The sequence below is a fragment of the Manis javanica genome, chromosome X, assembly GCF_040802235.1.
Source record: "Manis javanica isolate MJ-LG chromosome X, MJ_LKY, whole genome shotgun sequence".
In the NCBI taxonomy this organism is placed as follows: domain Eukaryota; kingdom Metazoa; phylum Chordata; class Mammalia; order Pholidota; family Manidae; genus Manis; species Manis javanica.
This window is the reverse complement of record NC_133174.1, coordinates 107,474,364-107,487,396: the sequence shown is the minus strand read 5'-3', so window position 1 is coordinate 107,487,396 and position 13,033 is coordinate 107,474,364. Positions and strand designations below refer to the sequence as shown.

The following is a 13,033-nucleotide window of genomic DNA, read 5'->3' as shown; positions in this document are numbered from 1 at the left end:
TCCTAACCCTTTTTAAGTATACAGTTCAGTAGTGTCAACTATATGCACATTGTTGTGCAGATCTTCAGAACTTCATCATGTAAAACTGAAAGTCGATGTCCATGAAACAAAACACTAATGCCTTCTACCCTTCCCCCAGCCCTTGGTAACTACCTTCCTACTTTCTGTTTCGATGTGTTTGCCTACTTTAGAGAGCTCATATGAGTAGAGTCATATACTGTTTGTTTGTCCTTTTGTAATGGGCTTACTTCACTTAGCATAATGTCCTTGAGGTACATCCACATTGTAGTATGGGACAGAGACTAGGCTACTGCTTTAATTGTTGTCTTCGATTGGCAAAAGAGAGTGATAGCTGGGGAGCCCCTTGTACTAGATGCCCTTCCTTACCCACCAGCTAGGGGCACATCTGGATCTATGTGTTTCTTTTCTTTATTCTCCATGTTGCAGCAGGATGTCCTGGTTATACTTTGGCCATGTTCTAACCAGATGAAGATCAGAGTTCATGTCATCTGCCAGATACCCCAAAGATGTTCCTTGGATCCATTGTACGAAGCAGTTTAAAATAAGCTTCCTCAACTAATCTTGGCTAATCAGAAATTCTAGAACTATATGTGTGATCATGTAAGGCCATTAAAAGCATCAGCCCTATTTCAGTTTAACATGTGCCCTTCATTATCTCTACTCATGTGTGTATTTCATCAAAATAAACTCTGGAAGATAATTTGTATCCTTTAATTTCTTTCAGTGAAACCTGATCCTCCACATATTAAAAAGCTCTTCTTCCACAATGGTGACTTATATGTGCAATGGAAGAATCCACAGAATTTTTATAGCAGATGCTTATCTTATCAAGTAGAAGTCAATAACAGCCAAACCAAGACTCATGATATTTTCTACGTAAGTTTTTTTTTTAGATAGTTGTTTTCACTTGGATGTTCTTCTTTCACTTGAATTTCTTCCTGGGTAATTGAAATATCAGTGAAATGTAGCTCTCAGATTTGTCACCTTATGATGAAGATGATAATTATGATGGTAATTGAGACTTCTTGTCTGAAATAGGGCATGGTGGAAGGTTTGAGGGTTTATGGAAGTATTGACAGCAAAATTTAGGCCATTTTTTATTCTGTGTCTACCATGTGCCAGGCACTATTTTATGTAGATATGACACCTGATGAAAAGATTGTTTTCCCATGAAGCTTACCTACTAGAAATGAATATGTAAATGAGCAAGTTAATTTGAGAGAATGAATGCTATGAAGAAAATTAAATGGGGTGATGTAGTAGTGACAGAAGGGCCTGAGAGACTCTTAGGCAGGGTAGTCGTCCAAAGTGAAAACAGGTGAGATTCAACCAGAATGATGAGCAGAAGCTAGCCATGTGAAGATGTAAAGGTGGAGGGGACAGCAAGTACAAAGGCTCTGAGGCAGCAATGAGCTTGGCATGTGTGAGAAACAGAAGGGAGCCTGGTGTGATCGAAATATAGTAGGAAAGATGTCTAAACAGTAAGCCAGGGTCAGATCAGATAGACACTTGGAGGCTCTGGTGTGAACATTCAATTTTCTTGGTGTTCGTGGCCACAAAAGTGGTCAAATGTGAGTAGTCAGTATTTGTTGGATTATGTATGCTCCTGCTGCTCAGCATTTAATCCAGTATATACTAGAGGTCCCTGTGGGCCACGGGCATGACCAGACAAAGCATAATCTCAGGGCATCAAGTCCTATCATAAAGTAGCAGTCACAAACTCCGGCCTCAGACATTTCTGTTTGGACCACAATGAAGTGGGATTTTGTTTACTTATTAAATTTTAATTTTTTGCCCAGATTTAAAGCTGTGGTACCAGAGGAGTGTAGTTTCCATAAGGTGGTGCCTCAAGACCAGAAGGACTGCACTGTTCTTACCTGCCACCTGCCAGGGCTCTGTGTCCTTTTGAGTTTTAGAAGTTGGAAACCAAGTGCTTTTACATTGGCTTTTAAAGGAGCCCAGCATCTTGCATGTAGGCAAATTCCTTTGTCCAATTGTTTTAGCTCATCATAGGGTTTCAAAATACTAAAATAAGCTAGTGTTGACAGGCTCTAACTCCAGAGGGATTGGCCAGGTCCGCAGCTGAGCAGAGCTCTCCTGGGCATTTTCAGATGAATCTGCTGAAATAGAATGAGCATTTCCCAGACCAGAAAGCAGTGTCCCCACACAGTACTGCAGAAGAAAAAAGCAAAGGTCTTCCAAGTGGGGAGGGAAGGAGTTTGGATTTACAACTAGGTGAGCTCTTAGAAAGCTGACGTATACTGGAATATCCCAGCCTTTACTGCTCTCTTCTGTCTGAAACTCTGAGACACATGCTGCTTGTATTACTCATTTGGCACTGACTTATGCCCTGCTATTTACCCTGATCATGTGTGTAGGCCTTTTCTCTCCATTAAAAATATAAGCTCCTGTATGGAGGAATTAGGTGGTGTTTACTTTTTGCTGTTCCTGCTACCAATAGCTGCTAATATGTATCAAGTGATTATGTATTAGGCATTTTAATAAGCACTTTATCTGAATTGCCTCATTTAGTCCTCATGCTAACCCCAAGGACCTAGGTCTGGTTATTTTGTCCCCATTTTACAGATGAGAAAACGCAATCTCAGAGATTACTCCTGAAGTCACATTTCTAGTAAGTGGTAGAGACAAGATTTCAGCGAAAGTCTAACTACCAAGTTTATGTTCTTAACTGCTAGGGACCACCTCAAATCAATACTTCCTCTTAATGCTAACAGCCAAAATTTATTAAGTGTTTATGATATGCTACACTGATACTCTTCTATATATATACTTCTTACACAGTAGCTCATAACAATCCATGAAATTGGTTCTGTTTTAACCTACATTTAATGGAGGAACTAAGGCTCAGAGAGGTTAAGTAACTTGCTACAGACCACACAGCTAATAAGTATAACTTCAAAAGTTTGTCTCCATGTATTAAACTTTGACGAAGAATACCTGGTGTAACGCCATGTGCATGTCCTCACTTCATAAATTCCTGTTGAATTGAATTACCTTTTTTACAAACTTCTGAACCGAAGAGAACACACATACTACGGAATTTATCTACCTAAATTAAAACTGTAGTCTATTTGGAGTTAACTGTGTGTATACACTTGAGTTTAGATTTTTCTCTTCTAGCAGATGTTCACCAGCTGCTTCCTCTCTTCAAATGTCATCGGCTTTTTGTGTGCTGATTTTAGAGCTCAGCTGGCTAGCGTCTTTTTTTTTTTTCAAGACTTTTTGAGGAATTATTTTGCCTGATGTTCCAGTTAAGAGGGGGAAGTAGGTTGGAACATAAACTGGTACCATCCCATGGAGGCTGTGGTTGGAGGTAGTTCATGACAGAATCATAATGGTAGGAATGACTTGTCTGTGACCACCATGTTTGCCTGCAAATTATCTGCTTGGTGCTCTCTGCCCTTGTTTTCCTTTTCTTACAGAGGTGTCTGAGCAGCTGATAAACTACATAAGGGGATTTACATTTGAACAAAAGCCCAGAACCTTCAGTTTGCAGTGACTTGCTGACTTTGGAATGTGTATATCTGGGAGGGGAGACATCAGCCTGTAACTGATCCCTCAAGTGCTAGTTGACATTTATGATTCCCCAGCAGGCCTCTGATTCCAAATAGCCAACAGTGGGGTACAGTAGTCCCCAAATGGCTTTGTCTCTGCCACTATGTGAAATACTGATAGGATGGCCCTACCTCATTCGGTTGGCTTTTCAGCTCTTCACAAATGCTGGTAGGAACCGTTCAGTGCCTGGCATTGAATGCCAAAAATCATAGCTTTGTGTTCTTATCCTATGTTTAAACATTTCCCTGATAGAAGTTGACTTTTTTTTTCCACTTTACCGAGGTATGATTGACAAGTAAAAATTGTATATATTGAGGTCATACAATGTACTTCTTTTTAAGGTGTACAGTGTGGTGATTTAATATACATCTACATTGTGAAATGATTATCACCATCAAGTTGATTGACACATCCATCACCTCACACAGTGACCTTTTTTTGATATGGTGAGAACACTTAAAATCTGCTGTTTTTTGTGAATTTCAAGTATACAATGCAGTATTATTGACTATAATCATCATGCTATACATTAGATCCCCAGAACTTACCTTATAAATGAAAGTTTGTCCCTTTTGACCAACATCTTCCCATTTTTCCCAACCCCCAGCCTCTGGCAACTACCATTCTGCTCTCTGCTTCTATGAATTTGACTTCTTTACCTTTCACATAGAAGTGAGATCATACAATATTTATCCTTCTCTTCTGACTCATTTTACTTAGCAAAATGCCCTCAAGGTCCATCCATGCTATCACAAATGGCAGGATTTCCTTCCTTTTTATGGCTGGATAATATTCCACTGTATGTATATGTGTATATATAAATACACCACATTTTCTTCATCTGTCAGTGGACACTTAGGTTGTTTTCATGTCTTGGCTATTGTGAATAATGCTGCAGTGAACATGGGAATGCAGATAGCTCTTTGAGATCCTGATTGATTTCCTTTAGATATATACCCAGACATGGGATTGCAGGATCATGTGGTAGTTCTGTTTTTAATTTTTTGTGGAGCCTGCATACTGTTTTTCCATAGTAACTGCACTGATTAATATGCCCATCAATAGTGCACAAGGGTTCCATTTTATCCACATCCTCACCAGTATTTATGTCTTTTATCTTTTTGATGCTGGCCATTCTAATAAGTAATGAAGTGGTATGTCATTGTGGTTTTGACTTGTATTTCTCTGATGAGTAGTGATGTTGAACATCTTTTCATATAACCCATGGCCAGAAATAGACTATTTAAACAACAGATTTTCATGTGTTGATTTTTTACACCAATTTTGAAATAGTTGCATTTAGAAACTGATCATTCTCTTTACATCAAATAGCAAGTGACTTAAATGGTGTGAAGGAGAACTTTGCATTCTTTCTCTTCTCCAACCCTGTTGTTTTTGTTATATTATGCTCTTATCAAAGGAGACTAGTCTCGTTCTTTTTTTAACTTTGTATGGATTTATAGTATAGTATAGAAATAGTATACTATTGCACAAGTCATTATGCACAGCTTACTGATTTTTTCACAAGTGATTTCTGCCAACAATTTTTCATTTATTTAACCAGCACCCCAGAAGCCCCATCATGATCCTTTTTGATCACTACCCTCCCAGAGAGCAACTATTAACCTGATTTGTAATCCCACAGATTGGTGTTGCCTCTTTTTAAACTTAATGTAAATGAATTATACAGAACTTAATTTTTGTGTTTGCCTTCTTCCACTCAATGTTTTATTTATGAGATACACTGACATTGTTGCCTGTAGTTGTAGTTGGTTAATTCTCATTGCATTCATTCTATTATGTCAATATAGCACATCTGATTTATCCATTTTCTCACTGTTGGACATTTGGATAGTGTCCAATTAGGAGTTTCATGAATAGAGCTTTTATGAACATTTGCATACTTATGGTGCATGTGTGCATACATTTCTGTTGGGAATATATGGGCCATAGAGTTATATATGATTCTCTCTAGTAGATAATAGCAGTTTTCCCAAATGGTTCTGCCAGTTTACACTACAAGAGCAGAAATTCAGAGTGCTAGATGCTTCACATCCTCATCAACACTTGGTATTGTCTGCTAGGTGTGTGTATTGTTATCTTGTGGATTTAATTTGTGCTTCCTTGATGACTAATGAAGTTGAGCGCTTGTTTATATGTTTATTGGCACTTTGAATATCCTTTTGTGAAATGCCTGTTCAAGTCTTCTGCCAGTTTTTCTATTGGGTTGTCTGTCTCTTTCTTATTAATTTGTGGGATAGATGTATATTTATGTGTGTATTATATATAAATATAAATATATATTATATAATATAATATATATTCAAGTCCTTTGTCAGAAATAGCAAATATCTTCTCTTACTCTATGCATTACCTTTTTTATTTCCTTAATAAGATTTCTTTTGATGTGCAAGTTTTTTATTTTAATAGAGATGACTTCCTAAAAGCTTTTCCTTTATGGCTAATATTATTTTGGCCCGGTTTAAAAAATCTTTTCCTGCTTCAAGATCATGAAGATATTCTATATTTTCATCTAAAAGTTTATTGTATTTATGTATTTTTTTCATTTATTTTTAACTTTCACATTTAGATCTGCAATCCATCTGAAATTAAGTTTGTAAATAGTGTGAGGTAGGGGTCAAGATTGTTTTTTCTCCTGTATGGATGTGTAATTGACCCAGCACCACTTATTAAAAGACCAAGCTTGTTTCATGGCTCCTGGACCTCTTTTAATGGGATAAACGGAAACCTTGTTAGAAATGGTTAAATAATTTAAAATGTTGTCTTTTTATAATTTTGAATTGATTCATTTTTATATTTTCAAGGTTGAAGAAGCCAAATGTCAGAATTCGGAATTTGAGGGAAACCTGGAGGTCAGTAAATTCAACATTAGATTAACTCTTTGGGCTTAAACTCAGAGTAACTGGGGTGGGGCAGGGCAAGCATGGCCCAAATTTGAACTGCTTTGAGAAGAACAAAGTATTTTGTTCTGTGGGTTATTGCCAATTCTTTTTCAGGAGTTAAAGTCAGATCATTTGGATTGAAATCCAAGACTTAATCATATACAGAATTTGGCAGATAATTATATTTAACATTCAGAAGCAGAGAAAGAGAATCAACTAGTAACATTCCTTGTGTGTTTTTAGTTTATATCTAAGGGTACAATTTGTTTCATGGTCCCCGGCGTTCTTCCTGATACTTTGAACACAGTCAGAATAAGAGTCAAAACAAATAAGTTATGCTATGAGGATGACAAATTCTGGAGTAATTGGAGTCAAGAGATGAGTATAGGTAAGTGAATGGGATTTCATTAAAATTTCAACCATTGTGCATGGAAACTAAGCTGAAGCAGAAAATAGATTGAGAGAAAGGACTGTTCTGAATTCTTGATGCCAGCCAGAGAATACTTACAATTGAAATACATTTTCTGTTGAATTACTATCAAGACACCCAGGGTTAATTTACAATATACAGTTCTTTGAAAATCCACAATCCAAATTATGTTATCCTCTCTTCTGTCCTGTCTCCATCTGAACAAAAATACAGAGCTAAAGTACAGAAGGCAGGCGTGATTATCTGCAGATTATATGATGCTAGAGGACTATCCTGTATGCCGGTGAGAGAATCAAGAGTAGAACAATGACCTTGATGGCATTTAATAGAGATAAAACTGTATCCGTATCTAGGTTTCAGAAAAATCAGTTTCATTTATTAATTAAGCAGCTGAGCAAGCTATGTGCCAGGCTCAAGTACAGGCTTGAAAAGCCCTGTGCTTTATGGATATGTGTGTTGTAGGGTGGGGTATAGGGTTTTATTAGACTATAAGCTCAAAATGACTCAACATTGGACACCACATTGTAGGAGGTATGTTGGCAGACTGGAATCTATCCCTGAAAGGGCAATTAGGATGTTGAAGAATCTGAAAGATTGGGGAGGATCAGTTGATGGAAGTAAGCTTGGAGTCAGAGATTGCTGAATTCTGATATTGGAGATATTGTCAGATAAAAGAGGGAATAGGCTGTCTGTTTTTGTGGCTACATGGGGCAAAATAGGACCAACTTAAGAATGCTCTAACAGAGAGACAGGTTGTTGAGGTAGTCAATTCCCTATTGATTGAGAGGCTGAAAAAGGCAGGCATGTGCCAGGCACGGTTGTATTAGTTATCTATTGTTGTATAACATTTTCCCCCAGAATTTGGTTGTTTGAAAAATATGTATTTACCATCTCACCCCATTCTGTGGGTCAGGAATCTGGGCACAGCTTAGCTAGGTATGTCTGGTTCAAGTTCTCTCATGTGTTTACAGTCAAGCTGTTGGCTAGTCCTGCAGTCTCATCTGAAGGCTTGACTGGGGCTGGAGAATCCACTTCCAGGCTCACTTATGTGGTCATTGGAAAGCCTCAGTTCCTTTTTGGCTGCTTAATGGAGGCCATAGCAGGTTGAATTGTATCACCTAAAAGGAAATGTCCAAGTCCCAACTCCTGGTACCTCTATTTCCAAAACTCTTATTTAGAAATAGAGTTTTCACAGATGTAATATAGTTAAGATGAGGTCATACTGGCTTAGAGTAGGCCCTAAATCCAATGACTAGTATCCTTATAAGAAGAGAAGATACACAGAAACAGAGAGAGACACATAGACCCATAGGCCATGTGAAGATGGAGACAGAGATCAGAGTGATGCAACTATAAGGATTCACCCAGGGATTCCTGAGCCACCAGAAGCTAGGAAGAGGCAAGGAGGAATTCTTCTCTAGAGCGTTCAGAGGGAACATTGCCCTGTTGATACCTTTGTTTTGGACTTGTAGCTTCCAGAACTGTGAGAGAACACATTTCTATTGTTTTAAGCCAACCAGTGTGTGGTGATTTGTTATGCAGCTCCAGGAAGTTAGTAGAGGCTTCCCTCAGTTCCTTGCCACTTGAACCTCCCCACAGGGCTACCTTATGACATGGCAGCTAGCTTCTCCAAGTAATTGATCCAAGCAAGAGACAGTGCATGAGAGAACACTCAATATGGAAACCACAGTCTCTTTATATGCTATTCTCAGAAATGACCCACCACTGCTGCTGTTCAGTTCTTTACATGTGAGTCAGTCAGTCCAGCCTACCCTCCAGGGGAGGGCATTACACAAGGGTGTGAATATCAGGAGGCAGGGATCATTTGGGGTCATTTTAGAGGCTGCCTAACACAGTGATGCTAGGCCCTGATGGCACTTTCTAGATGTTCATGCCCTAGTGGAAAAGATGAGCATGTAAGTAGACATACGGCATTCTATGTGTTAGATGTAGGAAGGCAGTTAATGAAAGGCTTTGGAATTGGATAGTGCTGGATTTGAGGCTTGACTCCATCATTTACTAACCACTTTTGGATGAGCCACTAAACTTCTTGGAGCCTTATCTTTCTCATCTGTATAAATGGGAAAGAATATTATCTATTTCTATAGCATAGATATAAGCATGTAAAAACCCATAATATGATATCAGACATGCAGTGGGGATTCAACTAAGAATAGTAGTAGTGGTAGTTGTTAGGATTTGTTTAGGTGTTCTAATAGTGGTAAATATTCAATAAGCAAAGATAGTCACTGTTAGTGAAATGACATATTTAACAGATACAACTTATTTGTTAATAGTGTCCGACCCACTTAAGATATCCTGGTTTCATATAATCCTTAAGGTGGAATTTTAGAATTCCATGTATTCCTCCATGGAATCTTAGAGCAGGACTTTATTTTCACTGTTAAGATAATAGAAGGTAAGATAATTGAAGCGCTTTGAAAAATAGGTTCAGGTAGAGGGCAGAAATACCTCATTAGTCTAATATAACTGTCGCTTGGTTTATTTCTAAAATGGTTTTATTTTTCAGGCTTTTCTGTTTGCTTTCCATTATCCAGGTAAAAAGGACAATCCCGCTCTCTACATCACCATGTTACTCACCATTCCAGTCATCTTAGCAGTTGCAGTCATGATCCTTCTACTTTATCTGAAAAGGTGAGGCAGCTGCCCAGGCAGGCTTGATAGTTTCCATTAGCCTGGTTGCTATGGTTCTTATTCATTGTGAGGCTGTTTGACATTTGCTGGGGGTATTGGAATCATTTTGGCTGTACATGGCTTTTGGTAGTATGACATGGCAAATAACTATTACTGTGCCTGTTTTCTGGTGAGAAAAGTGTTGGATTAGTTTCCTGGGGCTTTGCTCAGACACCGTTTTCTTTGCATGTGTTTAGAATTGTTGATAGGCCCTATGTTCACTCTGCTTTTTCAGATGTCTAACGTATCAGCAGTTGATTGGTAGCTCTTGGAATGAGGTTTTAGAAATGGAGACCATTACTAGTTAAATGATTTGTCTGATATTAATGTATTTATATACATGAGTCTGGAGTTAAGGGACAGGTCTAGGCTGGAGACTGCTATTTATGGTTGTAGAAAGGACAACTTTAACAAGTTGTTTCTAATATATGATATACATTCCTGGAGAGTGTCTGACTTTATCTCACCATGGGGACTAGTCTGGTGCTGTTATTTGCTGTGCATTAAATACCTAAGGTTGGAAAACATTATTAAGCTGGGTCCAGAACCATTACTGTATCATTATTTTTTATATTTATTTTTTTATTATGGTATCATTAATATATAATCACATGAGCAACATTGTGGTTACTAGATTCACCACCCCTTATCAAGTACCCCATTATTACAGTCACTGTCCATCAGCATAGTAAGATAACACAGAGTCACTACTTGTTTTCTCTGTGCTATACTGCCTTCCCCATGCCCCCCCCCCATTATGTGTACTAATCATAATGCCCCTTATTTCCCTTCTCCCTTGCTTCCCACCCACTGTCCCCAGTCCCTTTCCCTTTGGTAACTGTTAGTCCATTCTTGCATTCTGTGAGTCTGCTGCTGTTTAGTTCCTTCAGTTATGCTTTGTTGTTATACTCCACAGATGAGTGAAATCACTTGGTACTTGTCTTTCTCTGCCTGCTTATTTGACTTAGCATAATACCCTCTAGCTCCATCCATGTTGTTCCAAATGGTAGGATTTGTTTTCTTCTTATGACTGAATAATATTCCATTGTGTATATGTACCACATCTTCTTTATCCATTCATCTACTGATGGGCACTTAGGTTGCTTCCATATCTTGGCTATTGTAAAAAGTGCGGTGATAAACATAGGGGTACATATGTCTTTTTGAATCTGAGAAGTTGTATTCTTTGGGTAAATTCCAAGGAGTGGGATTCCCGGGTCAAATGGTATTTCTATTTTTAGTTTTTTGAGGAACATCCATATTGCTTTCCACAATGGTCGAACTAATTTACATTCCCGCCAGCAGTGTAGTTAGGTTCCCCTTTCTCCACATCCTCACCAGCATTTGTTTTTGTTTGTCTTTTGGATGGTGGCCATCCTACCTGGTGTGAGGTGATAACTCATTGTGGTTTTTATTTGCATTTCTCTGTTCAACAATGTGGAACATCTTTTCATGTGCCTGTTGGCCATCTGGATTTCTTCTTTGGAGAAATGTCTGTTCCGATCCTCTGCCCATTTTTTAATCGGATTATTTGCTTTTTGTTTGTTGAGGCATGTGAACTCTTTATATATTTTGGATGTCAACCCTTTATCTGAAAAGTCATTTATGAATATATTCTCCCATACTGTAGGATGCCTTTTTGTTCTACTGATGGTGTCCTTTGCTGTACAGAAGCTTTTTAGTTTGATATAGTCCCACTTGTTCATTTTTGCTTTTGTCTCCTTTACCCAGGGAGATATGGTCATGAAAAAGTTGCTCATGCTGATATCCAAGAGAGTTTTGCCTATGTTTTCTTCTAAGAGTTTTACAGTTTCATGACTTACATTCAGGTCTTTGATCCATTTCGAGTTTAGTTTTGCATATGGAATTAGATAGTAATCCAGTTTCATTCTCTTACATGTAGCTGTCCAGTTTTGCCAACAACAGCTGTTGAAGAGACTGTCATTTCCCCATTGTATATCCATGGCTCCTTTATTGTATATTAATTGACCATATATGCTTGGGTTAATATCTGAACTCTATTCTGTTCCACTGGTCTATGGGTCTGTTCTTGTGCCAGTATCAAATTGTCTTAATTACTGTCGCTTTGTAGTAGTTTGAATTTGGGGAGCGTAATCCTCTCTGCTTATTCTTCCTTCTCAGGATTGCTTTGGCTATTCGTGGCCTCTTGTGGTTCCATGTGAATTTTAGAACTATTTGTTCCAGTTGTTGAAGAATGCTGTTGGTATTTTGATAGGGATTGCATTGAATCTGTAGATTGCTTTAGCAGGATGGCCATTTTGACAATATTAATTCTTCCTAGCCAAGAGCATGGGATGAATTTCCATTTATTAGTGTCCTCTTTATTTTCTCTCGAGTGTCTTGTAGTTTTCAGGGTATAGGTCTTTCACTTCCTTGGTTAGGTTTATTCCTAGGTATTTTATTCTTTTTGATGCAATTGTGAATTGAGTTGTTTTCCTGATTTCTCTTTCTGCTAGTTCATCATTAGTGAATAGGAATGCAACAGATTTCTGTGTCTTAATTTTGTATCATGCAGCTTTGCTGAATTCAGATATTAGTTCTAGAAGTTTTGGAGTGGATTCTTTATTAGGGTTTTTATGTACAATATCATATCATCTGCAAACAGTGACTGTTTAACTTCCTCCTTACCAATCTGGATGCCCTTTATTTCTTTGTGTTGTCTAATTGCTGTGACCAGGACCTCCAGCACTATGTTGCATAAAAGTGGGGAGAGTGGGCATCCCTGCCTTGTTCCTGATCTTAAGTGAAAAGCTTTCAGCTTCTTGCTGTAAAGTATGATGTTGACTGTGGGTTTGTCATATATGGCCTTTATTTTGTTGAGGTACTTGCCCTCTTTACCCATTTTGTTGAGAGTTTTCATCATGAATGGATATTGAGTTTTGTCAAATGTTTTTCAGCATCTATGGAGATGATCATGTGGTTTTTGTCCTTCTTTTTGTTGATGTGGTGGATGATGTTGATGGATTTTCAAATGTACCATCCTTGCATCCCTGAGATGAATCCTACTTGATCATGATATATGATCCTCTTGATGTATTTTTGAATTCAGTTTGCTAATATTTTGTTGAGTATTTTTGCATCTATGTTCATCAGGGATATTGGTCTGTAATTTTCTTTTTTGGTGGAGTCTTTGCCTGGTTGTGGTATTAGAGTGATGCTGGCTTAATAGAAAGAGTGGAAGTATTCCCTCCTCTTCTATTTTTTGGAAAACTTTAAGGAGAATGGGTATTATATCTTCTCTAAATGTCTGATAAAATTGAGATGTGAAGCCATCTTTCTGGGAGTTTTGTTCTTGGTTAGATTTTTTGATTATCCATTCAATTTCACTGCTGATATTTGGTTTGTTCAGATTTTCTGTTTCTTTCTGGGTCAGTCTTGGAAGGTTGTG

General features: G+C 38.0%; 1 protein-coding gene across 2 annotated transcripts in view; it reads left to right on the top strand.

Moving 5' to 3' along the window:
- IL13RA1 (interleukin 13 receptor subunit alpha 1) overlaps positions 1 to 13,033 on the top strand; it is an 80,468-nt gene that overhangs the window by 50,911 nt on the left and 16,524 nt on the right. Inside the window, exons 6-9 of one of the 2 annotated variants that reach the window (XM_037021223.2) lie at positions 746 to 897; positions 6,423 to 6,470; positions 6,756 to 6,888; positions 9,489 to 9,585. In XM_037021223.2, the coding sequence (XP_036877118.1) occupies positions 746 to 897; positions 6,423 to 6,470; positions 6,756 to 6,888; positions 9,489 to 9,585 (430 nt within the window). Of the gene's footprint in view, positions 1 to 745; positions 898 to 6,422; positions 6,471 to 6,743; positions 6,889 to 9,488; positions 9,586 to 13,033 lie in introns of both variants that reach the window. The other variant, XM_037021222.2, reaches the window with a different exon arrangement.